This window comes from Podarcis bocagei (genome assembly GCF_964188305.1).
Source record: "Podarcis bocagei genome assembly, chromosome: 7".
Classification (NCBI taxonomy): domain Eukaryota; kingdom Metazoa; phylum Chordata; class Lepidosauria; order Squamata; family Lacertidae; genus Podarcis; species Podarcis bocagei.
The window spans coordinates 86,658,642-86,685,467 of NC_138132.1; the positions used below are offsets into that span (position 1 = coordinate 86,658,642).

Here is a 26,826-nt window from a genome sequence, read left to right on the forward strand (position 1 = left end):
GCCAAATACAGGTTGGAGCCAAGTAGAAATGTATGAACCTGAAATATACCAAATAATGCTATATAAAGATAAAAACTTGACCTGTATAATAAATGAAACATATATTAAAAAACAGAATCTTAGATCTCAAGGGAGGCCAGAAGGCATTTTGTAAGTTGAGCAGCCTTCACTGCAAATTTAGCTGCATTAGATGTTGCAGACCTATCTGAACTAGACAACGGATATTTAATCCATAACAATGAGCGTAGCAAGCAATGCTAAATATTTCTCTGAATCTTTATGCCTAGGTGTTTTGTACAGTTTAGAGTATATCACATAGTGTGTGGAGTTCTCAACGGGGGGGGGGGGGGTGGCTTCCACAAATGCAAAAAGGGTTGATCTCTGGGCATTTTCTTGAATCTCCCTTCCAGAAAATTAAGATTTTATAGGGCTGTAAATGCTTTGTGGAGTAAAGGTAGATTTAGCTCCAGTAGGTATTTCTCTTCCCCATGGTACAATCTAAAGCTGGGAAAAGTATTTGAAACTCTGGGTGAAGCAATAGCATCCCTGTGCTGTTCTGCAAACAGATCTTGGAACAAGTGCTGTAAATATTGCATTGGCTAGGTTGGATTTCAGCAGCAAAAGAGCCACTGGATAAAACCAGTACAGTCGTACCTTGGTTTTCGAACAGCTTAGTTCCTGAATGTTTTGGCTTCTCAATGCTGCAAATCTGGAAGTGACTGTTCTGGTTTGCGAACTATTTTTGGAAGCCAAGCATCCGATGGGGCTTCCGTGGCTTCTGCTTGGCTGCAGGAGCTTTGGTTTCCGAACGTTTGGGAGCTGACCGGACTTCCAGAACGGAGTCCATTCGACTTCCAAGGTACGGCTGTATATCCAGTACGTTTCCGAGCACAATTCAAAGTGTTGGTGCTGACCTTTAAAGCCCTAAACGGCCTCGGTCCAGTATACCTGAAGGAGCGTCTCCACCCCCATCATTCTGCCCGGACGCTGAGGTCCAGCGCTGAGGGCCTTCTGGCGGTTCCCTCATTGCAAGAAGTGAGGTTACAGGGAACCAGACAAAGAGGCTTCTCGGTAGTGGCGCCTGCCCTGTGGATGTCAAGGAAATAAGCAGCTATCCTATTTTTAAAAGACATCTCAAGGCAGCCCTATTTAGGGAAGTTTTTAATATTTAATGCTGTATTGTTTTTAACACTCAATTGGGAGCCGCCCAGAGTGGCTGGGGAAACTCAGCCAGATGGGCAGGGTATAAATAATAAATTTATTATTATTATTATCCTCCTCTTCACTCAAAATCTACTGCTTGCTTTCCAGGTGTTCTTAAACGTGTATTAACCTTTGCCTTGCCCTCCTTGCACCCTGGCAGGTGTTCCACTACCTGAGCCTTAGCATCCTCACCCTCTTTCTGGTGGAAATTTTCTTCAAACTCTTCGCCTACCGGTTGGAGTTCTTCCATCACAAGTTTGAGGTCCTGGACGCCATCGTTGTCATCATCTCATTCGTTCTTGACATTGTTCTTCTCTTCCGGGAGCATGAGTTTGAAGCACTTGGATTACTGATCCTTCTTAGACTGTGGAGAGTGGCCAGGATTATAAATGGTAAACCTTGAGGAATAGATGGATTTTGGTATGGAACCATTCACAGTACACAGGCACTAAAACCCATGCAGGAATTTCTTGAAGGAAGCCATTGTTTGCCACCCCAAGTATTGCCTGAACAACAAACTTTTATTATTTGGCCACAGACCCATTAAAATAGAACAGTTGACAATTTAAAACATTCACTTACAACATGAAGCAAATGACTAAAACATATATTACATAGTACATAGTACAAAGATAAAATTTGAGATACAAATTGCAGTTAGAATCAGTGTACAAGACCTTTGAGTAGAGAACAGGAACTTGGCCATTATCTCTGTTAATGTTTGTATCAGCCGAGAAATATCCAGAGTACTGTTCCAGTGACCTTCCAAGATGCTTCCTTATTTTGGAGCGGGGAATAATCTCTTGTGACCTTCTCTATGAAGATTACATTCAACAAAGACCTGACCCAAAGTTTTGACTACTTCCTATCTCCACAAGGACACAAACAGTCCTCACATGGGACGCCTCTTTGTACTGTAAAGGGAGGTGGTTAAATCTGGGCCTAGAAAAGGCCTAGCGATACTTTGTCAAATGACCTAGATATGTGGCATATCTAGAAGACGCATGTTAAACTAAAAAAAATACTAGAGAGCAAATTCTGTGAGCACATGAGAAAGAATATTGGCAATCAATATCCTTGATCCATTGTTCTAAAGTAGATTGTATAGCAGAATTTAATTGTGGGCATAGGAATTCCAGAGACTTCTGGATCATTCAAATCCAGCCCCCTCTTCCTGGTATCCTTGACCTCTCTTCCCAGGCCTCCAGGCCATTCCTAACAGGAGTGCACACTGCTTGTGGCTTTGTCCCACGTGCGCACGCACACACTGCCTTGTTTTCACCCTTTCTGCCTCCTCTATCGCCATTCTTCCCTTGGGTCTGCTGAGACTGTTTTCATATGTAGATTCTTGTGACTTAGCCCTAACGCTTGGCAATACCAGTCTGCTTGCAAGGTAAGGTAAAGGTAAAGGGACCCCTAACCATTAGGTCCAGTTGTGACAGACTCTGGGGTTGTGGCGCTCATCTCGCTTTATTGGCTGAGAGAGCCGGCGTACAGCTTCCAGGTCATGTGGCCAGCATGACTAAGCCACCTCTGGTGAACCAGAGCAGCGCACGGAAACGCCATTTAACTTCCCGCCAGAGCGGTACCTATTTATCTACTTGGACGTGCTTTCGAACTGCTAGGTGGGCAGGAGCTGGGACCGAGCAACAGGAGCTTACCCCATCACGGGGATTTAAACCGCTTACCTTCTGATCGGCAAGTCCTAGGCTCTGTGGTTTAACCTACAGCGCCACCCGCGTCCCAAACCAACAGATATAACTGCTTGCAAACCAACAGATAAAACTGGAGCTGCAGTTGGAAGGCCTTGATTTAGCTCCAGCTGCTTCCTCTCCAGCCTCCCTCTCCTCTTTCCGGTGAGAGGAACATCCTAGAGGACAATTGTGAGGATAACCGCTGTAAAGAGCTCAGGAAGGTGATTGCTGGGTCTCAGACAATAGGGCCTGGCTAACTTTCTTGTCCTCTGTATCCATTCCCCAAGGAATCATCTTGTCGGTGAAAACACGGTCTGAGCAGCAGATGTCCAAGCTGAAGCAAGCCAACCTGCAACTCACCCTAAAGGTCCAGGAGATGGAAGCCAGCTGTGCAGAGAAGGTAAGGCCGCATTTTCAGTGGCTGAAGCTCTGATCCAGCTGCATGTAACTGAGTCAGCTTGAAATTAAGTCACAGCAGCAAAGGCACAGGACAGGGAGCAGCTTTAGCAGCCCCACACCCAACCTCATATTTGATGCCAGGCACATGTCGGGCGAGTGTGGCTTAGGGAAAGCAGATGCATGTGACAAGTTAGGACACGGACCATGCGATTAGGCCCATGGGCTGGAGGTTCCCCATCACTGATGATCAAGAGCCCCTCTAAGCTGATGCTCCCCCCGCCATCTCTCAAGTTTTGCTTCTGCGCTCCAGGCTCCCTTAACTGTCTAAACAGGTGTTTGGGTTCACGATGGGTAAGTGCTCTTGAACAAATCACCGTATATTAAGAAGTGGAGAGTCAGGTGGATCTTGCAATGTGCTCCCACTGACTAGAGCAAGTAGAGGGACCCCGTGGCGCTCAAGATGCTGCTTGATCAGAGCTGCCATCACCCCTGGCTGTTGGCCACCCTATTGTGAAATTGGTGCCCTTCAGAGAGTCTTGGGCTCCCAAGGTCCCATCCCTGGAGTTGACAGAGGGCAGCTAGCACATGGACCTAATGCATGTTCACGTGTCTGCCTTTTGTGGGGGTTTCATGGAGTAGCCCGTGAGAATCCACCACTCCTGACTGGGGCAGAATAAGCTGGCTGCCTCTTTGTGCTGCAGAGGATTAGTGGGTGATGCAAGCAATCAAAGGCTGCATATAATTTGCTCTCCATTACAGTGCACAAGCTCAAAAGATGTGCAGGTTATTCCTAGGATGTGATTTATGCTGCATGTTCACCTAGGTTGGTTTTCCATTTAGCCTTCTGAAAAGCTGTTTGAGAGGCTGTTACAAAGTGATTAAGTTCTGACATTTTTTTCCATCTTTGCTTCTTCCCCCGCACCTCAAAGCTGGGGGAATGTCCTCTAGTTCCCCATAAACAGCGTCCCAAACTGACCTCAGAATTACTCTTCTCCAACAGGAGCTGGAAATTGAAAGACTTAATGCTGTGTTGAAGCAACATGGACTTGTCGGCCAGTCCAGATAAGGTGCCAACCTAGGGCCCAACGGAGCCAGTGCCGCCATACTGTGCCATTTTGAACATACTCTTTTGTACATTCCCTTCCATGCCTAGAACAATATTCTATCCCTATTGCTTGTTAAGACTCAAGTGTTGGGGAAAAAAATCCACATATCTGAAAACCAATTATTACAATCTTTAATTGTACAGCTGTACAGTTTTTAAAAAACAGCAAAAATAATTTAATAAAAGTCAAATCTGTGAAACTGGTTGACATTGATAAGCTTCACAAAACTGCAAGTTACTATTGAAGTACCTAAAGAGGAAGGTGGATGGATGGCAGGTGAGTCAGTGGCCTTTTCCCCCAAACTCCCCCCAAATTCCTGGGTGTGCCTGACACAGCAATTCCTTTAGTCTAAAAAAGAAAAGAAAAGAAAAGAATAAAGCAATGTCTTACAATAAGCTGTTCCCACTTGCAGGACCATGGAAATGAATATAGGAACATGCAGTGGGCTTTGGGGAGTTAGTAGTCCTCAAGAATGGAAAACATGGGGAAAATAAATTCAGAAGAAATATCAAGGTGTGTAGTACAATCCAAGTGTGTGAGTTGGGGGGGGGGCAGTAGTGGTGGGAACTGGAGCTTCCCAGGAGAGGAGGAAGTAAAGTATAGCCATCCTGATTCACGGCTCCTTCCTTTACAATTCCCTGCAAAGATGGTGACTGCCCACGAATTACAAGAGGAGGGGTGGAATGGCTCTGTCCTGGGGGTAGGCACAGCGCAGGAGTTGAGCTGTACTCCACAAAACTTCCACTGTAGCGCATGATGGAAGCTGCGTTTGCTGAAGGACCCCTCTTGCTCACTGCTAAACAGGATTATGGAGGGGAGTTCCTGCTGTTGTTTCCTCTAGCCCAACCCTGCCACTGCTTATTTGGGGCTCCTTTCCCCATATACTCCCTTTTCAGACATGCAGCCAGTCAATATTTTGGAGGGATCTTTGATCCCAGTGGAAGAGTGGTTTGAAACCTGGTTCGCTCTCGCATTGAGAAAAGGAAGGAAGAAGAAGCAGCTCACCCTGCAACTAAACAAATGGGAAGAAAAAGTCGAAGGGCAAGTTGGCTTCGATGGTTGGTAGTGCTTTGTAACCCGGCTCAGCAGGCGCAGAGACGTCAACAAAAGTGGCAGAGCTGAAGATCTGGATTGTTTGTTCGCTTCCCGAGTCAACCTGCAAGAGACAGGCAGATGCATTCCACACCCTGGCTCCACTTAGGACAGGAAAGAAAAGTTTCACTTCACAGAATGAATCATGCAGAACAGGTCAAATACTGAGCACCAAAATAAAAGAGGTTGTTGTGTCAGTGTTAGCTGGCAGAATATATATGATAAGGAGCCAAGATCAGGAGAGCTTTAAGATCAGGACTGTGCTTGTTTAGAGCACCAACTCAGTACAAAAACATTTCCTTTCCAGCTATTGTGGGGTTTAGCAGCAGCTAGTTTCAGAACTGAAAGGAAGACACAACAGGCATGCTGGAGAGATAAAATGCAAGAAACACGGGGCTCCTGCTGAAAATGCCAACTCTGCATCTTGTTGCCCCTGCTCCTTGTTAATATGTAGAACAATCTACCCTGAGTCCTGATGTCATTATACTGCATGCCCCATTTCCAGCGCCACATCACTGGCTGCTCCAAGGGTACTTGGCCATGGGAGAACTCAGACAGGGCATGGGCACCAGCGGGCAAAGCAAGCTGTACCACAGGGAGAGAGGGGCAGTGGCTGCTTTCAGCAGCAGTCCCGTGCTGCTTGTTCAATCACATTTATTCTCCTGCTTTACCAACATAAAAGCTCAAGGCACCTAATGAAAGAAACATGCAATGCAAAGAGGCCCAAACAGGCTAGTGGAAGTGTCTCTCCCATGCCAAATGATTGGGTGGCTGACTTCTGAAGTGCAAGGGTGGGGAGGGGGCAGCTGGGGAAAAGAGGCCGCTGAGAAGGACCTCTCTCTTTCCCCTCCCTCTCTTTCTTTTTCCATTCCACCCATATTTCTGAGAGTCCCTTCCTCCCTCTTTCCACTTTAGCCACAAGGAACTTGCAGGGTTCCAGCCACCGCCACAGCTAAAAAGGACGGCTGCTTAGCAGGTCCTCCTGCAGAACCCCAGGAGTCCATAAAGCTTCCTTCTAAGCATACTGGGGAGACAACTTCAATGCCACCTTTAGAGCGGAAGCATGAACAGAACCTTCAATGTGCCAAGATTTCCCTTTGAGTGGGAAAAGCCAGTTTCATTAGCCAGACATCTGTCTCATACACAGACATGGAACCTTGCAAGTGTGAAAGCCAATTTAGTTACAAATACATGCGAGGAGCTCCCTTCTATCATAGGAGATCGCCACCCACCTGGGGCAAGGCGGCTGTCATTACCGTTGCCGTGAGACTCACGATTTTCGCCTGGGGGTTAACTAAGGAGCCATATTTAGTCCATTTCACTTCTATTTGAAATGACACAGGAATTTCGCAGGTGCTCTGAAAAAGGAGACAGACGTTTTGCTAGCTACAAGGCATCATTGGCAAAAAAAGAGAGAACTTCAGGCTCGTTCCAACTGCCTGAAATGGATCCCCATCCCCACTTACGCTACGGAAGACCCTCCTGGATTGCAGCTATTACATTTCCCCAGATAAAGATGGAACTTAAATGCTGTTGAGTCAGCTGAAGAAGTTAGAGGGCCAAAAGTAGTAAAATTACCCCGTGGCTACCCATATTGACTTAGGGCAGGGTGGACATACTCTTACCGCTTCGGTGACGTTGTTAGAAATTTGCAGCCAGTCCAGTTCATTTTGGGGCAGAGAATCTCCAAAAGAGGCCACGTAGTCTGGGAAGTTTTGACCCTTCAGCACACTCAGCAGCGCTGGAGCCAAGAGCCTGCAGTCCGCATCCTTGGTAATTCTTTCAGAAAAGAAATTTCTGTGTCAACAGTGCTGGACGGCAACCAAGTAATGAACCACTCTTCAAGAGCAGCAGATAAAGGCTACATGTGGAGCAGTCTAACCACGCCATTCCCATATTTGGCTATTCTAATCAATGCGACGGTGCTACTGGCAATGTAAGGCGGGGTTGTATATTTAGGGGGGGAAGAGAAAGAAAACCACTCACACCATTCCCATTCCTCCATTTTGTCTACCTGAGTCAAAAGGTGAGTTTCATTTATTTCAAAGAAGTTAGCATAAATGCAAAGAGGGGGTCTGCGGTTGGTAAACTGGCAATTGCCCTAACAGTGGAAATGCAACCTTGGCTGGCAACTCAGTTTTGCCAGAATGACACTCTGAGCAGGGGGTGGCAAGTGCCCACCCCACTGGCCAGGGCTGACCAAAGACATTTCGGTACCTGAAGCAAACCACAAAATGGCCCCTTGCCCCCAAACACACCAGGGAAGAAGGGGTGATTGAAGATCTATACCAGGAACAAAAGGCTGCTGAAGATGTGGATTGGGGGGTGCTGTTGATGCTGAGGAGGCAGCAGTTTTGGTCACCAAAGAGCATACAGCTGTTGCTGAAACAGCAGCAGCAAGTAATGCATTCCTTGGCTACCCAATCTGCTGCCCCTGTGGATCCAGCCACCTGAGGCATTTACTTCGGCTTGCCTCATGGGCCTGCCGGGCCTTTCCCTGGCATGCTGGGAATCAGCTTTACAGCCACCACATCTGAAATCATTGCAGGAGAGACCTCTCTCTCTCTCTCTCTTTTAGAAATGCCCAAGCAAAGGGTATTGGAAGGGACACAGCAGGAGGAGGGATTAGTGTGTGTGTGTGTGTGTGTGTGTGTGTGTGTGTGTGTGTGTGTGTGTGTGTGAAGGAACTATATTAGACCATGCTTGCTGAAGCAAAGTACAAAATTCAAGATGGAGGCACCCAAGGGGCATGGAACTCTGCCACTCTGCTAAGTGAGATGCCAGCATTTTCCTTGCAACCTAACACTGTGGTAAACAGTTTCTTAAGCATAGAAGTAAGAATAGGAATGGGACGTGGGTGGCGCTGTGGTCTAACCCACTGAGCCTTGGGCTTGCCGATCAAAAGGTCGGCAGTTCGAATCCCCGTGATGGGGTGAGCTCCCATTGCTCGGTCCCAGATCCTGCCAACCTTGCAGTTCGAAAGCACCCCAAAAAGTGCAAGCAGATAAATAGGAACCGCTCTGGGGGGAAGGTAAACAGTGTTTCTGTGTGCTGCTCTGGTTTCAGTGTTCCATTGCGTCAGAAGCAGCTTAGTCATCCTGGCCACATGACCCAGAAAAAAAGTCTGCGGACAAACGCCGGCTCTCTCGGCCTATAGAGGGAGATGAGTGCCGCAACCCGAGAGTCATTCATGACTGGACTTAACTGTCAGGGGTCCCTTTACCTTTTAAGAGTAGGAAATGGCATATGGCATGTGTAAGTACAAGACTGGTTTCAGCCCTTACCGGAGCTGGCATCCAGACAGCATGCTGTACCCAAACAATATTGGAGTTCTAACTCCTTCCACAGCTAAGCAATCCTGAGCAGGTGTGCTCTTCATGAGGGTAAGCTGGCCAGCTTCATTTGTGCTCTGAACAATTCCAGATGTAGATTTAGAGTCAAAGAGAAAATGCACAACATCCAGAATCTGAAGGAGCGTCTCCACCCCCATCGTTCTGCCCGGACACTGAGGTCCAGCTCAGAGGGCCTTCTGGCGGTTCCCTTGCTGCGAGAAGTGAGGTTACAAGGAACCAGGCAGAGGGCCTTCTCGGTAGTGGCACCCGCCCTGTGGAACGCCCTCCCACCAGATGTCAAAGAGAAAAATAACTACCAAACTTTTAGAAGACATCTGAAGGCAGCCCTGTTTAGGGAAGCTTTTAATGTTTAACAGGTTATTGTATTTTAGTGTTCTGTTGGAAGCCGCCCAGAGTGGCTGGGGAAATCCAGCCAGATGGGCGGGGTATAAATTATTATTATTATTATTATTATTATTATTATTATTAATCTCTGAACTGCCTTGTCGAAGCATTATTACTTGCTCCAGGTGGTGGCCATTCTTTGATCCTGGAACTTTCTGTGCACAAAGCATGTGCCCTGCTATTGAGCTACTGACTGCCCCTTCCCCTAAAAGCCAGGTGCAAGAATGCAGAGGCGGCAGGAGAATCCCCTCCAGCCCCCTACCCACGCTCGACAGAGAGCCCAAGCCCCACCATGCCCAGCTAGCTCTCCAGCTTCTAAACAGCTTGCCCAAACCCAAGCATCACCCACAAAATGACATGGCTTCTTCCAGCTCAGTGAGTTCAGAAAAGCAAAACCGGCAAAACCAAAAGAAAAACCTTGGGCCATTATCCCACTAAAACCCCCAAAACCAAAACAGCCAAGATAGTTGGCAATGCTCTGTTGTGTATGATGGAGTAAGACGGTTAATTCTGTGCTGACTGTCTGGCACCAGTTTCCAGGAGAAAATTTAGAAATTGCTAATTTCATAGTATTCTTTCCCATATGGAACTACTGTCTTCAGTTTAGGATTGAACAACTTAAAATTTCTCAGAGAAATAATCCTGAACAGATTTAGCCTTGACAGAAATGAGCACTATGAAATGTAACTTTTTCCCAGGCAGGGACAGTTCTGCAGAGCTGTGATAAGTCATGCAAAAAGGATATCCAGCAGTCCGAAATCCAGCTTTTATTGGTAGGCCAACAACATAACCAGGGCTTCCGCTGAGACGAACAGGCTGAGTTCCTTGCTATGTGCGGAGGGGACACAAAATACAATACCACTTAATTTTCCATTAACCATTTGTGGCAAAGCAGCTAATAGGAAAAATCTCCTTCAGGATTATAGATAAACTGAATTACTGTTTTCTAAGCAGTAAACCATTTGAATAATGGAGCTCATGTTACTATTACATTGTTGCTTCAGGTACATGCAGAAGACACACAGGTATAAATGATTTTCAGAACCTATGCTTTGAAGGAAAACAGGAACACACTGAGCGACTGAAATCCTTGTTTTTTTAAGACAGCTGTGCCCCGCCCCACCATCAGCTCTAAAATATTGTTACAAACCAGCTTCCCACAAAGTTATTAAAAATATTTTGGGAAGCTGCAGCCCAAAGGTTTATCTGCCAAGACTGGAAAAAGTCAAAGCATCTGTCATTAGAGGCTTGGGTTAATAAGAATCTGGGACATTGCTTGCCTGATTAAACCAAGATGATTAAATTAACAAATTTAATAAGGGCCAGAGAAGGAAGATATCAAGAAAACGGATTTGTTGAGAAGTGGAGTTTATTTATTAGATACTGGGAAAAGTGTAAGATGTAATCAAAACCTATACACAATGTTGGGTGAAATACAGACTGAGCTATTATAAAGTTTGTTAAGTTCTGTAAGATAAAAAAACTAGAATAATCATATGATCATCAGGACTAACATATTAGGAGGTGATTATGGATGTTTAGACAAATTAATGTGCAAAATTAACCATGCACAGAGGAGACATAGATTGGTTATTGTACGGTATGAATGAAGCAACAGTAATTGAATTTGTGTTATAGTATAATAATAATAATAATAATAATAATAATAAATTTTATTTATATCCCGCCCTCCCCAGCCAAAGCCGGGCTCAGGGCGGCTAACAACAATCAAATTATAAAAATTAATTAAATCAAATTGATGGCAACCAATTAAGCAGAATTATGTGTAGGTTGCCAGAGGAGGGAGTCAGGCTGCGCCCTGACCAAAGGCCTGGCGGAACAACTCTGTCTTGCAGGCCCTGCGGAAAGATGTCAGGTCCCGCAGGGCCCTAGTCTCTTTTGACAGAGCATTCCACCAGTTTGGAGCTGCAGCCGAGAAGGCCCTGGCTCTAGTTGAGGCCAGCCTAACCTCTCTGAGGCCTGGGACCTTGAGGATGTTATTATTTGCAGACCGTAGGTTTCTCTGTGGGGCATACCAGGAGAGGCGGTCCCGTAGGTACGAGGGTCCTAGGCCGTATAGGGCTTTAAAGGTTAAAACCAGCACCTTAAACCTGATCCTGTACTCCACCGGGAGCCAGTGCAGCTGGTATAATACCGGATGAATGTGCTCTCGCAGCGGAGACCCCATAAGGAGTCTCGCCGCGGCATTCTGCACCCGCTGGAGTTTCTGGGTCAGTCTCAAGGGCAGCCCCACGTAGAGCGAGTTACAATAATCCAGTCTGGAGGTGACCGTCGCATGGATCACAGTGGCTAGGTCAGGACGAGAGAGATAAGGGGCCAACTGCTTAGCTTGGCGGAGATGAAAAAATGCCGCCTTTGTTATAGCTGTAATCTGCGACTCCATAGAGAGGGAGGTATCGAAGATTACACCCAAACTCTTAACGGACGGTGCTGGCACTAATTGCACCCCCGCAAGAGATGGGAGTTGCCCCCTCGATCCCATATCGTCCCGCCCCAGCCAGAGGACCTCTGTCTTCGAAGGATTTAACTTCAACCGGCTCCCACGTAACCATCCAGCCACAGCTTCCAGACATCTGGTCAGTGTGTCTGGGGCCGAGTCAGGATGGCCATCCATCAACAGATAGAGTTGGGTGTCATCAGCATACTGATGGCAACCCAGCCCAAAACTCCGGACAAGCTGGGCGAGGGGGCGCATAAAGATGTTAAAAAGCATCGGGGAAGATGTGTAATATCGTGTAACCTTTTAAAATTTTTGTTTTGTTAAATCTTTTTGGATCTTAAAAATAATAATTTGGGAAATTACCTGAATGAAACGGATCTTAAAGGACTGCAATACAAAACGGGCCATCATGTTAATGGTCCCCAGGATCAAAGATACACCTGCACTGGCAATTTCACCTGCCTCTGTGAAGGTAATAAGGTAACTTGCCTGAAAAACAAAAAACGTTTTGCAGCTTAACTAACAGGAAGGTCCACAGCTCTTTATCATTTACTAAGGGCTGCCACGGGACGCGGGTGGTGCTGTGGGTTAAACCACAGAGCCTAGGACTTGCTGATCAGAAGGTCGGTGGTTCGAATCCCTGCAATGGGGTGAGCTCCTGTTGCTGGGTCCCTACTCCTGCCAACCTAGCAGTTTGAAAGCATGTCAAAGTACAAGTAGATAAATAGGTACCGCTCCAGCAGGAAGGTAAACGGCGTTTCCGTGCGCTGCTCTGGTTTGCCAGAAGTGGCTTAGTCATGCTGGCCACATGACCCGGAAGCTGTATGCCAGCTCCCTCGGCCAATAAAGCGAGATGAGCGCCGCGACCCCAGAGTCGGTCACGACTGGACCTAATGGTCAGGGGTCCCTTTACCTTTTTAAGGGCTGCCTCCTCTGCCCACTTCACTCACCAACCCTGCCAATCCCCCAAACCATGCCCCCACTCCCCTTACACCTTGCCCAAATCACTCTCTCTCTGTCGTCCTCCTCTTGATCCTGCCCCTCCCCCCACGTCATACTGCCCACCTCACACTGACAACACCAATTAGGAGGGTGAGGAGAAGGGAAACAAAGAGCAGCAACAAGAAACCAGGACACTTGCTGGGGAGCTGCCACAACCTGTCCAGACTTCCTCAGCTGTTTGCCTGGAGTCCCTTCCTGCCTCCATGTCCTTCTTCCTCAGCCTCCAAAGCTGCTGAAGCCAAAAAGGTGACGTCAGTGTGAGGTGGGGAGCTCCACCAGCCTTTCACGGCTGCTCCTGCTGGCCTGGGCTGCCCACCTGTTCGCTTGCCTGCCCATGTCTCTCTCCTCTTCACTCTCCAATGCTGCTGTTCTGTTGCCACGCTGTAGTTTGCAGCACCATCATTCAGCAGCTACACAAACTGCAGTATGGCGACATCCTTACATTTTTATTATACGTAACAAGGTAAGATATCCGAGATGGGAAACCTTTTTTCAGACCAAGGGCCACACTGCCATCTGGGCGACCTTCCAGGGGAAGGCACAGGCCACCAGTTGGCAAAGCCAGAGACTCAAGAGAGCAAAGCAACAAATGCAAATGTTACTTTTATTCAGCAGGCTAGTTTCTCTCCGCTCCATCCAGGAAATCAGGTCAAAGACACATTCCAGTCAGGAAAAACACACAAGGGTATGAAGTAGGGCCGGTAAGAGGTGTGGCCTGGGTAGAGTACCCAGGGCCACATGGAGAGGCCTGGAGGGCCACTTTGGGCCCTCGATCTTAATACTGCCCATCCGATTTATATAGTGCACTGGGCATACATTTCACCTCATCATGTAACAGAAGCAAAATACAGTGGTGCCTCGCAAGACGAAAAGAATCCGTTCTGTGATTCTCTTCGTCTAGTGGTCTTTTTCGTCTTGCGAAGCAAGCCCATTGAAGGATTAGCGGATTAGCACTATTAGAGGCTTTTAGAGGCTTCTAGCGGCTTATCTGCTGATCGGATCAGCTGATAAACGGCTTAGTGCTATTAGCGGCTTTTAGCGGCTTATCTGCTGATCGGATCGGCTGATAAGCGGCTTAGTGGCTTAGAAAAAGGGGGGGAAGGGGAAAAAACCAGCAGGAACTCGCAAGACATTGTTGTCTTGCGAAGCAAGCCCATAGGAGATTCGTTTTGCGAAGCACCTCCAAAACGAAAAACTCTTTCATCTAGCGAGTTTTCCGTCTTGCGAGGCATTCGTCTTGCGGGGCACCACTGTACAGGTCCTTGTCCCATACAATCCAAATATTGATGTGGAGTGGGGAACCCAGAGGGTGAAAGATGGCTGCTCGCTGAAATTTCTGCTTTACAGTGGTACCTCGGGTTACATACGCTTCAGGTTACACACTCCGCTAACCCAGAAATAGTGCTTAAGGTTAAGAACTTTGCTTCAGGATGTGAACAGAAATCGGGCTCAGGCGGTGCGGTGGCAGCAGGAGGCCCCATTAGCTAAAGTGGTGCTTCAGGTTAAGAACAGTTTCAGGTTAAGAACGGACCTCCAGAACGAATTAAGTACTTAACCCGAGGTACCACTGTATATTCGAACTGTTGCATTATTGTGATGTTGATTTTATGTATTGTTTTGTTTTTATGCTGCTATTTTATAGTTGCAAGCAGTATTGAATTCTTTTTTGGAAATATGAGGGATAGGAGTTTTTTAAGGAAAACCAAGCAAACTCAGTTCCACGTGGTTATTAGGCTTTTTCCACAGCTGAGTTGAAAGTGCTTCACCATGAGGTAGGATTTTAGAATGGGCTTGATGGTTTACACTATGTTCTTAACTGTTACTATTGTTCATCCAGTGTTGTTATCAGCTTCTTGGGCATAATCCAGTGGGAAAATGCAGCATGAATGAATGAAGGCACTGTCTGAGTTTCCTGGGAGAACTCTCCAGAGCAGCCTTTGCAGAGCCTGCTCTAGACGCAACAGAGAGTCCTTTGGTTTCCGATCCTTTGAGCAAAATGGGTCCAGCAGAACCAGCTCTTCATGCCTGTTGGCAAAGTGTCTGCTATTTTATGTTCATAACTGCAAATCTAGAGGGCAGGGGGAGTTAAGCAGCTATATTTCAATGCAAGTCAGAAGGGTTGACCAAAAGGTAAGGAACAGACCACCTGTCTGCATGGCCCAGCTTTTTATTTCGATGAAGTTTGTTTACAGTTCTACATGTCACCTGGTTTCCAGAATGGAGTACAGTGGTACCTCGGGTTACATACGCTTCAGGTTACATACGCTTCAGGTTACAGACTCCGCTAACCCAGAAATAGTACCTTGGGTTAAGAACTTTGCTTCAGGATGAGAACAGAAATTGTGCTTTGGCGGCGTGGCAGCAGCAGAAGGCCCCATTAGCTAAAGTGGTGCTTCAGGTTAAGAACAGTTTCAGGTTAAGAACGGACCTCCGGAACAAATTAAGTACTTAACCCGAGGTACCACTGTATGTGGGTCTGCACGAGGGGCTGCATCCATTGTTGGCCTTCCTCAAAACAGATCCATTGAAATGAATGAACTTTGGTAACAAGGGTCCATTAATTCCAATGAGTCTATTCTGAACAAAAATCGGTTGGCTACAATCCTTGGCAGGCACAAAGACTTTTGTGGTGACATTTTTTCAAAAATAAAAATAAAATTGGGTTGTGTTTAATGTGGACATAGTTCTTCATGAGGTTTTAAAAACTAAATTAATTTTTAAGTATTTAACCCGTAAAAAGTATTTCTTTTCAAGAAATGCTGAGTTGAAATGGTAACTGCACACTTACCTCCAGGACCACGTTACTGCATGACTGACCATTCAGTGTGGGGAGAATCAGAGCATCAGTGTTCTTCAAACGCGTGCGCAGCCCCTCCGGACTCTGCACGGTTATGGACTTGATGGTGATGTTCACCTGCAAAATACAACGGATCAGCCTCAACAAATCCAGCTGGCTGCAATCCTGCGCACAAACCAGGCAAAGAGAACTTGGCACATTCACTAAGCTTCTCAGGGCTTTATCAAGGGGAGTGCCCTTTGAAAAGCACATTTGTATGGCTGAGAAACTGACGTGCAGAGCTTCCATGGGAGAAAGCTTGGAAAGCTCTGATGTACAGGAAGGAAAGAAAACAAATCCAAAAAATGCCAAGGGGAACAAAAACACATGCAAAACCTTAGGAACATTTAGAGGAGTAAGTAGAGCAGGGAAGGCTTGAGCGCCTTTTATCCAAGAAGATTTAAGCCAGCGCTCCCCTCCCTGCTGACCCTTCCCTTGGAAAATGACAGGGATGAGGAGGAGGAGGAAGAGACTTGGATGTCACTACTTGAAGCTATGCTCTTCCTCGCTGTGATGGCCCTCCTCTTCAGAAAGATCAGCATGGGGAAATAGTAATCATCATTTTACAAAGGCGCTCAGGGCACTTTTAAACAGCAACCCTCCCACCAACCCAGCATGCGCTTTGCTAGCACCTTCCTCCAGAAAAGACCAGGAGTGGGTGTCGGATGCAATTGTGAAAAGGAAGAGAGGGCCTGGTAGCTCCAGGTTTTTGGCCCAGCCAACCAACAATTGTAGACCCCTCACCATTGGTATGGCGGATGACTCCAGAGCCCCACTTAACTGGAAGGTCAATTCAGAGGCAATTAAGCCTTGATTGTAGCATCAGTGTTGTAAGAGACTATATCCAATACAAAGCGCCCACATATAAACAGCAAGTCTCTCAAACAGAATAAAGAGACACTTACCACGAGTCTTGACTCTGGTGCCTAGCGGGAATAATAAAGAAGAAGCATTTTAGACCCAGCTGCATTTGCTTTTGCAAAAATGACAAGCGATTAAGCCTCCATCCCAGAATCCTCCACTAATAAAATTCAATTCTTGTTAGAAAACTGGGGGTCCTGCAAACATAAGTTATAGCTGCCGCTACAAATGGTGCTTACTTTTATTTCTGAATAAAAAGCAAATACACGTGCAATCCTGATTTCCTACCCCACCCCTCAGTTTGTTACATGCAAAATTCCACCCTCTGGCTAGTTCCCAAAATAATCACCTACAGCTAAAACACTAGAACTGGTGTAGAACTGCATGCTGAGGCCTGGCAGGGTGGTGCATGCATCTCCCGTGATCATCGTGTTGCATTTCACTGCCTGGTTCACAAGAAACCCTGGAGAAACCACAAAATACAAGAGAAGTGCCAAAAATATTTTTTCAGGCTACTAATAAATCCAACTGCACATCGGCGGTCAAACAAAACCACTAAAACGTTTTGCCAGCGGACAGGCACCTTTTTGTTTAGACATGCTGGCCTGTAAGTATGTTGCGATGGACACAGAGATTCAGTAATTGCTCTCCTGGTTTTACTGCTGTTTAACCTGTCTTGCTTTTATGCTTTTTATTTGACATTTTACTGCAACTTAATTGATTATACTGCAGAATAATAACAGCAGCAACAACACTTAGAAACGACATTATTAAGCAATATGATATATTAGTAGTGGTAATAATGATATTATTTGTTGTGAAACAACCTGTGATCTTCGGAGGAAGGGAAGTATACAAATTTAATAAATAATAAATAAAAATACTTTTTAGCTACCTTGAGCACCATCTGGTGGAAAGGCAGGTTACATATTTGCAAAATTAAGCAATATTTGTTGTTGTTCAGATAAAGCCCAAACAGCAGGGTAGAAAGAGCCAGGAAAGGACAACACATAATCTCTGACCTGCAGGGTTACCGTGGGTACACCAGGCGAGGAAGAGAGGAGCAGGGAGAATTAAGAACCCATCTGATGTCTGTATGGGATCGTTATACTGTCAACAAAAAAACACAGGCGGTTTTATTTTGAACTATAACCACCCCACTTCCCAGGTGGTAACGCTAAGAACCTTGGGACATTAAGGATATAGTGCTTGAGTTTGCTTTCCCTCCACATCCCTTTTCCTCAGATGCTGTGTCTTTTTAGACTGGAAGCCTAAAAAGAAACTGTGCTATTTTCATTGATATGTGAGCCACTCTGAAAGTCTGGCTAAAGAGCTTTCTTTGAATAAATAATTAACAAAATGGGTGTACACATGTACCTCCCCACTTTACCTTGTACTTGCTGGTACTGTTTGTACTTGTAACCTGCTGGGTGTCCAGCTCATCCTCCAGTGCAAGGTTGCTTTCAATACCAAAGGTATTGTCGCCAAATTCTTGAAGCAACCTATCAAAATTGTGCATAGTAGGTATTTCTGGGGCTTGGAACGATAAGGCAGCTTTGTCTGGGGGTGGGTAGAGAAGAAAGAGCGCGTCAATGTAGTACACTTAACTGAATTTTGGAGTTTATTCTTACTGAACTTTTGGGACTCATGGAAGTTCTGGGATCGCACGGGAAAAATGTCACCACGTATTGGGACAACAAGATTGGAAACAAGGTAGAGACTGCTTTAAGAGCATGTGTGAATGGCCATTGAGACCATGCTATGGGCCATCGCATAAGGTGAAGAAATTTGTCTACCCCTATCAGAGGCGGCGAGTTGCACCCAACATTTGGGGGGGGGGCATTGTGCGTGCATGACGTCACGTGTGTGCCACCCCAACCCAACCAGGCTCATTTGGCCCGCCATCCCCCAACTGCCCACTGCCTTACCTTTTGTTCATTGCCATGAGACTGAGGCTGCCTCACCAAGGCCATCCACTCCCCCTCTGCCAAAGCGCTTTAGTGTGGAAAGTGCCTTAGTGATAATGAAAAGGATGCACCAGGGAGAAGACACTTCGCCCCACCACGTCCCTGGCAGAGATCACTAGCACACCTTCCCAGATGGAGCCCTGGTGACCATCAAAAGGATGTGCCAGGGCGAAGCGCCTCCCTGGCGGAGATCGCCAGCACACCTTTGACGAAGGCACTCTGGTGATCGTCAAAGGAACATGCCGTCATGAAGGCCCCCTCAACAACTTGGCCCACAGGAGCTGGTGCACCTGATCCCTATAAATGTACAGAGAGCAGGAATAGTGGTGTCCAGGAGACACGTTAACAGGGGCTGGAAGACTAGAGCAGAAACCAAGGAAATACACTCAGGTGTATTTGGCTGCTTTTAGCTTTTGTTACCAACTTCAGGTAACGGGGCGATATTCAGATGTTAGTCACACTCAAGAGTTGACACATTGAAATCAAATAAATTTGTGTTGGGTATCACCCTACAGAACGGGGTTGGGGACCTGTGGCCTTCCAAAGAGCTGCTAGACACTGACCTATAAGCTCCAGCCAGCACGGCCAATAGTCATGAAAGCTGAACTCCAGAAGCATCTGGAGGGGTAGTTTCCCAACCCTGCTATAAATCCCTCTAAAGTAAATCAACTGTATTAATGAAATACTTATTTTATTATTTAAAGTATTTTTTCTCAATTTTTCAACAAAAATAACAGAAATAAAAAACAAACAAACAACAAACACTTTAAAAAGATTTTTAAAGCCTCCCCTTCATTTACATACTGAAGGCAGTATGCAAGAAGCAAGAAATATTGGGGGGTGCTTTTTGGTAAGTAGTTTACCACTTTCTGTAAGGTACCTTTGAAGGATCTGTATCCTGAAAAGCAGGATATAATAAAATAATTGGGATAAATTATAGGGGCAAAAATATAAAACCGTAAAATAACATTGCCATAATACACAGAGGAAACTAAAGACAAATGGAGCAGACTAAGCAAGAGCCAACTATACGCTTTAAAGTGTCTTGAAGTAAGTTCTGACACACTGCGACAAAATGACTGTATTGCTGGCAAAGGAATTCCACAGAGAAAGTATGAAGTTGGAGATTAGTGAGTGGCACATTGTATGTCTCCCTTTCATCCTCTCTCCACCGTGTGTGTGTGTGTGCACACGCGCGCACGCGCGCACACACACACACACACAGATGACAGGCTTCTTCTTTCTCTCTTCATCTCAACCCTCAACACAAGGCCTTTGAAGAATCAACCAGACAAGAGGTCCATGCCCGACTTGGCTCTACTTACTGTTGGTGGACTGAATACAGAAAATGCTGGGGTTGACCTTGTCGGCTAATTGAAAGATCCTCTCTGGAGGATGCGCTGTTGGATCTATTGAATAGAGAGCTTCTTGCTGCCTGCAGAGATGCCTGTCACCTCTGCAGGGGAAACAAACATAAAAATTAAAGCTAAAAAACCAAACAAACCTCTTTTCACATAAGACATCCTTATAACACAGGGCAGGAGCAGCCCACGGAATGCTTCTGGCACCTGACATGACACTGCAGCAACCACGTGCTATTATAGCTCACCACTCAAGCCTCAGACACTAAAAACAAGGCATATAAATGATAAAGATAATTTATTACAAATGATTCTGGGGAAAGGGTCTAAAACAGCTGGAGACCCTTACTGATGTCATGCAACAATATCAAATCATACAAAGGAGATTAACAAGGAATATTAGATACTGTTCAATAGATTTTCAAGCTGCAACCTTCCTTTGGAGTGATATTATCTGTTTATATATGTATATTCCTTTTTAGTCCTATGAAAATACAACTGTTAAAAGTAATGAATGGTTTCCTGTATGAGACAAAGGAAAGCTTTCTATTTACTAGAAGTGTAAATGCGTGGCCACCTCTGAACGGCAGCAGAAGCCAAAGTGGAACAAACTGCAGGGACCTTAGTTGTCTCTGTGGAGAATTTCCGATCCCCCTTTTTCTGCCACCCAAAAGGCAGGTGTGTGAAGAGAGAGCAGAGGCGGTTTCACCCCAGCGTCTCACGGGGCCTGGGCCAATGCAGCTTGTTCCTCCCTCCACTTTTCAACATTGTGGTGTATCACTATATTGGGATGTTTGGCTGATGAGACATTGCAATGTTGAAAAGCTGATATCGCCCAGCCGTACTCTGCTGAGGGCTAGTTTCAAATCCTGGCTCAGTCACATAGGTTTGAGTGAATCTCTTGTCTCACCTGATACATGTGATTACTGCTATGACCAATGAGAATGGAGCTGAGAGCACATTATAGATCAGCTCCCCTGCAGCGGCTTCACCTGCCACCTCTATCGTTCGTTTTAAGCTTAGGTTTCTAATTTTTCCTTAGTTCTAACTTGTATTTATTGTTAATAAGTGATTATCGGTAAGAAGAATGTCAATGCAAGGATGTGTTTGCGTACAATGCCTGACATTTTAGCAGCACTTTCCAGAGGGAACAGCACAGAACATAAACACATGTGATTTGCCTCTCTACTGGCAAGGCCACATTTCTTTTCATAACAGAAAATTCATCTAAAATTCAATACACTTTTGCTTTGCTGTCTCTAAGAGCTCTGAAAGTACCTGAACGTGGGTGGCAATCAGCAATGTGGGCCAGAACAATGGCAAGCTTCAATCCCAGTGATGGGGTGATTCATTTCCCACAGAGCTGGAAATAAGCCCTCACAGTGAGATTGGGCTGATGTATAGAGAAGGGAATAGTTTGATAAGGGTGGCCTTTTGTCCCCAGAATTCACAGTTATTTCAAGCAATCTTCTTCTTAAAAAAAAAAAAGTGAACAAAACCGGTGTTTCAAGCCCTGAATGCTGCAATAAAAACTTGCTGGCATATTTGTATTCAACAAAAATGCCACCAACCAGCCTGGCTTTATTTGGTTGTCTCATTCACAACATACTAAAAAATACCAGAGGCATAAACAGCTGTTAAGAGGAAAGCAGCTAGATTGCCTAGAGAAAGAAAACCAGAGCAAAGCTCCCCATGCATAATGTGTGGTGCTTTAATAAGACAGAGCGGGGGCAGCAGTGGGACACGAATAGCACATGCTGTCTACATAAATGCATCCTTACAAAAGATCCCTCAATGGGTAGAGAATTATCCTTCCGGTATGGAGATATGAAAAGCATTGCAACACTTCTTTTTAATTAATTCTGGGATATCAAAGCCAGGAATTTTGTGCTGGATTTTGTGAAATTGATCACAAAGCAGAAATGCACAACTCTGCATATTCAGAGAACATCATTTGGCACTTTACAGTGAGTTTGTGGCTTTAACACCTGCAAGGCTAGCTTGAAAAACTTTGGGTAACGGTCAGCAACATCCTAGAAGTCAGAAAAGGGGTTGAGAAGGCAAGATAGTTCTTTTCTTGGCTAGTAGAAGTTTGGCAGCATTAACATATGTGAGCAAACTCAGCTCTACTTGCTCAGTTTCTATAATCTACTCCTCTTAGCCAATAGCCTGGATTGCCTTCTTGCGAAAAATGCCTTTCCCTTTTCAACACAGCCCTGTTAATAAATACCCCAGGAAAAAAAGCTTTCTTTTGATTTAAATATTTTTTTTACTCTGCTCTTCGGCTGGAAAAGGCCCCCAGAGATTTTTAAAAAGACAATGAGAAAAATATTTCAGCCCAACAGATATACAAAATCCTTAATGTATTTTCTGGATAGTACGCACGCCGGAAATGATGTCTTTCAGCTTCTGCCTTCTGGAAGAAGGTATAGGGTTATAAAGACCAGGACTAGCTGCCTGAGAAACAGTTTCTACCCAAATGCAATTCTGATTTTAAACACAGTATAAGGAGTCTCTATAGTATATTGTATTTTAAAATGGGGTTTCAGAGTTTTTAGGGGGGTTTTGAATGTCTTATGTAGATTTTTCAATTTCATCGTTCTATATGGGACAATGACAATAAAGATATCATATCGTATCTGTCTCAAGCACCATTTCTTAATATCTAAACTAAAATAAAAGTATTTTATATGAATACTATTAAAATAAAAGTTCCTGAATGGAAAGCGGGGGGGGGGGGGGGAGTCAATTCAAACATGTAGCTTCTTACTCTTATGGGGCTGTACCACCTCAGAATACTCAAAGGGACATATCTCCATTTCAAAACCACTTTGTATATGGAACGCCCATCCATCAGAGAGACTGATGTGCTGACCTTTCACATTCATGCACATTCTGATGTGGGGAAGCTTCCAGAGAAATTACCTCCCCACAAGTATTTTGGGGTGGCATAGGCCTAGAAGCCATGTTCAAAGCTGCATATTTCAACTAGCTCTACTTTCCATTCCGCTCAGAAGCTGCACTGCACTGGGTTTACAGACTGGTTTTTAGGCAGACATATGCCTATAGATATTCTGAGGCTGTACTGCAGCACAGACCCTTCTTGAACTTATGAATCTGTTCAAATGTGCATCTTTATATTTCAAGCCATGATGCATGTGCAAGCACTTACGTGACAACAGGAACTGAACACATAGTGAAGAGGCTGAAATCTGCAGCAGTGCATATGGGGTCACAGCAACAATTTACATCACACTGGTCCACCAGGAGGTCACAGACACACAACTCGGCCACTGAAAACAAACAGGTTTTGACAAATAGTACTGAATGTTAAACCTATGGGGGGGCAAGGAAGTCCCTCTTCCAGGCGCAATACTGGATATGGCCCAACTTCTTTCTTCTATTATATACAGAGCCACAAAACCAGAAGGTTTAAAGGACTTGCTTTCATGCATAGTCTCTAAAAGGCTTCTTCTCCATATTCATGCAGCTTATTGTGTGCATTTGAATACTAGTAATTTGTGTTTATATGAATGTACAATAAGGGGGCAGAAATACTGAAATGGGGATACTGAAATAGGGTCAATAAATGAACTTGACCTAATTATGACTTAGCTGGCTGCATCCCCGTTGTTTTAAAGATTTTTAATGCTTTTTTCCCCAATGGGCTTGCTTTTTGGTATCTAATTTTAAAACAGCTCTGCATAATCTGCTGTGTCACTCATCCGCACTGAGAGGAGCCCCCCAGAGCAAACCAAAAGGTCCCCCTGGTTCTTCATCCTTCCATCCGTGGCAGAAAGCAGCCAGCTGCATGCACCTGCAAGAGGTACCTGCTGCCACCTGTCCCTCCAACACCTATCAAAACGCAGAGCGATGTGGCTTCCGAGCAACAGGAGCTGAACTTGTGCAATACATGTGTATAAGAAATTAGCAAAGATCTATCATAACAGTGATAATCTATGCTGGAAAAGTAAAGAAAAGGAGGGTACCTTTTATCATATGTGGTGGACCTGCCCCAAGGTGAAAGACTTCTGGGAGAAGATTTATAATGGATTGAAAAAAATGCTGAAATATACATTTATTAAGAAACCAGAGGCCTTTCTTCTTGGAATAACAGGTTTAGAATTGCCCAAGAAAGATGTTAATCTGTTTTTGTATGCCACAACCGCAGCAAGAATTTTGTTAGCTAAGAATTGGAAAACACAAGTCGTCCCTACAATGGAGGGATGGCAGATGAAGATGATGGATTTTTTGGAGCTAGCCGACCTGACTGGAAGAGTCCGTAACCAGAAGGAGGAGTACCAGGGGGAATGGATGAAATTCAAAGACTATTTAGTTAAATATGTTAAGATAATTTAAGATAATTGGAAAAACTTGCAAATACCAGATAGGCTTAGGATTTAAACAGATCATGTTAGAGATTAATAGGTTTAAAGTTAAAATAGAAAGAAAGAAAGATGTCAAGTGATTAAGTTATTTTCATAAGAAAATTGGTTTTGGAAAACTGTTATAATGATATACACTGAAATTCAACGAGGGGAATTCGAGGAAGTCACTTAACAATGTTACTAAGATTGGTATAAATACAGTTGAGATTTATGTTTGTTTAATTTTTTTTGGAAAATTAATGTTAAAAAATTGGAGGGTATAAGAACATCAGAACTGCACCACTAACGGGGCCAGAAGTCCGCACTGCTCAGCATCCTACTTTGAACAGCGACTACGCCGGAGGCCTCCAGGAAACTGGGCAGGTAGAGACGCCCCTCTGTCGCGCCTGCGCTGTGGTTCCGAGGTAGACTCCCCCTGTATCTGGAGGCTCCATTTAGCCGCCGGGCCTACCGCTTCTTCCCTTTCCTACCCTCCCCACATCGCTCATGGCGGGGCTGGGGGCTCACCGTCGGTCACAGGCGCGGGCCACGGACCAGGTCGGGGAGTCGTTCCGGGGTCCGGCAGCTCCGAAGGGACGGGCACCCCCGCCGCGTCTGTCGGACTGGGCTTGCTGCTGGCGGGGCCCGGGTCGGAAGTCCACGCAGGGCTGCTGGCGGGGCCCGGACTAGAGGAGGCCTGGCCGGGACTAGGGGTTGGGTGAGGCGGGGTACCCGCTGTCGGCGCCCCCGACGTGGCCTCATCCCAGCCGGCCGGGGGCTCCGAGGTGGCCGCGCTCGTTGGCGCGTCCGTGGACGAGGACAGCGGCAGTAGAAGGCAGGCCGCGAGGAGCCCCGGGAAGAACCGCAGCGGCGACCCGGGGCCCATCCCGCCTCCCCGTGAGGCCGCCGCGGCCTAGGCAACGGCGGACGCCCGCTGGGCGGTAGCTATGGAGACGGCGCAAGGCACGACGGGAGCCTCGCCAAATCCCGCTGCAGACTTGAAGCCGGCGGCGGCTCCCGCAATCGCTTCGGGTAGAACAGCGCCGCCCCCGAGGCATCATGGGAAGGAAATACAAGCATGGCGCTGTTGCTGTGGCAACGACCTTGAGGCCCAATGTTGTTGTTTAGTCGTGTCCGACTCTTCGTGACCCCCTGGACCGGAGCACAACATGCACTTCTGTCTTCCACTGCCTCTCGCAGTTTGGTCAGACTCATGCTGGTAGCTTCGAGAACACTGTCCAACCATCTCGTCCTCTGTCTTCCCCTTCTCCTTGTACCCTCCATCTTTCCCAACATCAGGGTCTTTTCCAGGGAGTCTTCTCTTCTTATGAGGTGGCCAAAGTCTTGGAGCCTCAGCTTCAGGATCTGTCCTTCCAGGGAGCACTCAGGGCTGATTTCCTGAAGAATGGAGAGGTTTGATCTTCTTGCAGTCCATGGGACTCTCTAGAGTCTCCTCCAGCACCAGAATTCAAAAGCATCAATTCTTCGGTGATCAGCCTTCTTGATGGTCCAGCTGTCATTTCCATACATCACTACTGGGAAAACCATAGCTTGAACTATACGGACCTTTGTTGGCAAGGTGATGTCTCTGCTTTTTAAGATGCTGTCTAGGTTTGTCATTGCTTTCCTCCCAAGAAGTGGGCGTCTTTTAATTTCGTGGCTGCTGTCACCATCTGCAGTGATCATGGAGCCCAAGAAAGTAAAATCTCTCACTGCCTCCATTTCTTCCCCTTCTATTAGCCAGGAGGTGATGGGCCCAGTGGCCATGATCTTCATAAGGCCCAATGGTAGGCCCAATTGCAGGTCCAATTGCCAACAGCGAGTTTTCCAGGCTGAAAGGGGATGGCGGCATCTGCAGCAGTCTGCACGCCAGTTGCATTGCTCAAAGTGCCCCCTTGCTCCCCTTTTGCAAGAGCGGAAGCAGGCCATGCCATCCCACACACTGGACCAGCTTTGGCCCAAGAGCTTCCAGCCATTGACCTTGACCCTAAGCACCCCAATCCATGCAGTTAGACTGAACTTTAATTTTCCAATCCAGCCACTCTGCTCTTACTGTCAGAAAGTTCTTCCTGGGATGTGAGGGCGATCTGGCTGCGACATCTGTCACCCCATTGATCGCCAGGGTTGATTTGGAGTTGATTCGGCTGATCTGGTTGGAAATGTAAAGAAAAAGAAGGTACTTTCTATCATATGTGGTGGGAATGTAAGAAAGTAAAAAGCTTTTGGGAAATGATTTACATCTCATTCTCCTCTTCTCAAGGCTAAACATACCCAGCTCCCTCAGCCATTCTAATAAGGCTTGGCTTCCAGACCCTTGATCGTCTTGGTCACCCTCCTGTGCACCTGTTCCAGCTTGCCAATATCCTTACACTGGTGCCCAGAACTGGGTACAGTATTCCAGATGTTGTCTGACCAAGGCAGAAGAGAATGGTACAATTACTTCTCTTGACATTGATGCAGCCTAGAATAGCATTAGATTTTTGTGATGTTGCATCAAACTGTTTGACTCATGTTAAGCTTGTGGTCTATTAATGTTGACTTGACCCTTAAATCCTTTTTACATGTACTTCTGGCAAGCTAGGTGTCCCCCTCTTATACTGGTACATCTGGTTCTTCCTGCCTAAGTGCAGAACCTTACAACTGTCCCTGTTGAAATTCATTTTGTCAGTTTGAGCCCAGTTCTCCAATATGTTAAGGCCATTTTGAATCCCGATTCTGTATTCTGTGGCATTAACTACCC

General features: G+C 45.9%; 2 protein-coding genes and 1 long non-coding RNA gene across 5 annotated transcripts in view; 1 reads left to right on the forward strand and 2 right to left on the reverse strand.

Moving 5' to 3' along the window:
• The window catches only part of HVCN1 (hydrogen voltage gated channel 1), a 28,235-nt gene extending 23,744 nt beyond the window's left edge, over window positions 1-4,491 (forward strand). For both annotated transcript variants that reach the window (XM_081203260.1, XM_081203261.1), the window contains 3 exons: window positions 1,364-1,595; window positions 3,185-3,297; window positions 4,297-4,491. In XM_081203260.1, coding sequence (XP_081059386.1) covers window positions 1,364-1,595; window positions 3,185-3,297; window positions 4,297-4,362 — 411 coding nt within the window. In that variant the 3' untranslated portion in view covers window positions 4,363-4,491. The remainder of the gene's footprint in view (window positions 1-1,363; window positions 1,596-3,184; window positions 3,298-4,296) is intronic.
• Window positions 1-26,826, reverse strand: part of LOC308592091 — a 302,880-nt gene that overhangs the window by 10,919 nt on the left and 265,135 nt on the right. The window lies entirely within an intron of this gene.
• TCTN1 (tectonic family member 1) lies at window positions 4,512-25,081 on the reverse strand. Of its 2 annotated transcripts, XM_081203076.1 has the most exons (14): window positions 24,615-25,071; window positions 22,892-23,012; window positions 19,684-19,814; window positions 17,782-17,951; window positions 17,414-17,501; window positions 16,745-16,854; window positions 16,436-16,456; window positions 15,483-15,608; window positions 12,056-12,181; window positions 9,975-10,059; window positions 8,779-8,917; window positions 7,120-7,273; window positions 6,727-6,852; window positions 4,512-5,558 (listed from the first exon to the last, which is right to left on the reverse strand). In XM_081203076.1, exons 1-14 carry the CDS (start codon window positions 24,970-24,972, stop codon window positions 5,415-5,417), a joined length of 1,899 nt encoding a protein of 632 aa, XP_081059202.1. In that variant the 5' UTR covers window positions 24,973-25,071; the 3' UTR covers window positions 4,512-5,414. The 2 variants fall into 2 exon arrangements, with proteins under 2 accessions (XP_081059202.1, XP_081059203.1); XM_081203077.1 differs by lacking the exon at window positions 6,727-6,852 and having other exon boundaries at window positions 24,615-25,081.

What these genes read in the sequence shown, in the direction of transcription:
- TCTN1 (XM_081203076.1), bottom strand. Translation starts at nt 24,972, where the DNA reads ATGGGCCCCGGGTCGCCGCTGCGGTTCTTCCCGGGGCTCCTCGCGGCC. An exon ending in TACCCACGGTAACCCTGCAG is followed by an intron (nt 16,855 to 17,413) that starts GTCAGAGATTAT and finishes TGGTTTCTCCAG; the next exon opens with GGTTTCTTGTGAACCAGGCA. An exon ending in TGACAGCCGCCTTGCCCCAG is followed by an intron (nt 5,559 to 6,726) that starts GTGGGTGGCGAT and finishes TGTCTCTTGCAG; the next exon opens with GTTGACTCGGGAAGCGAACA.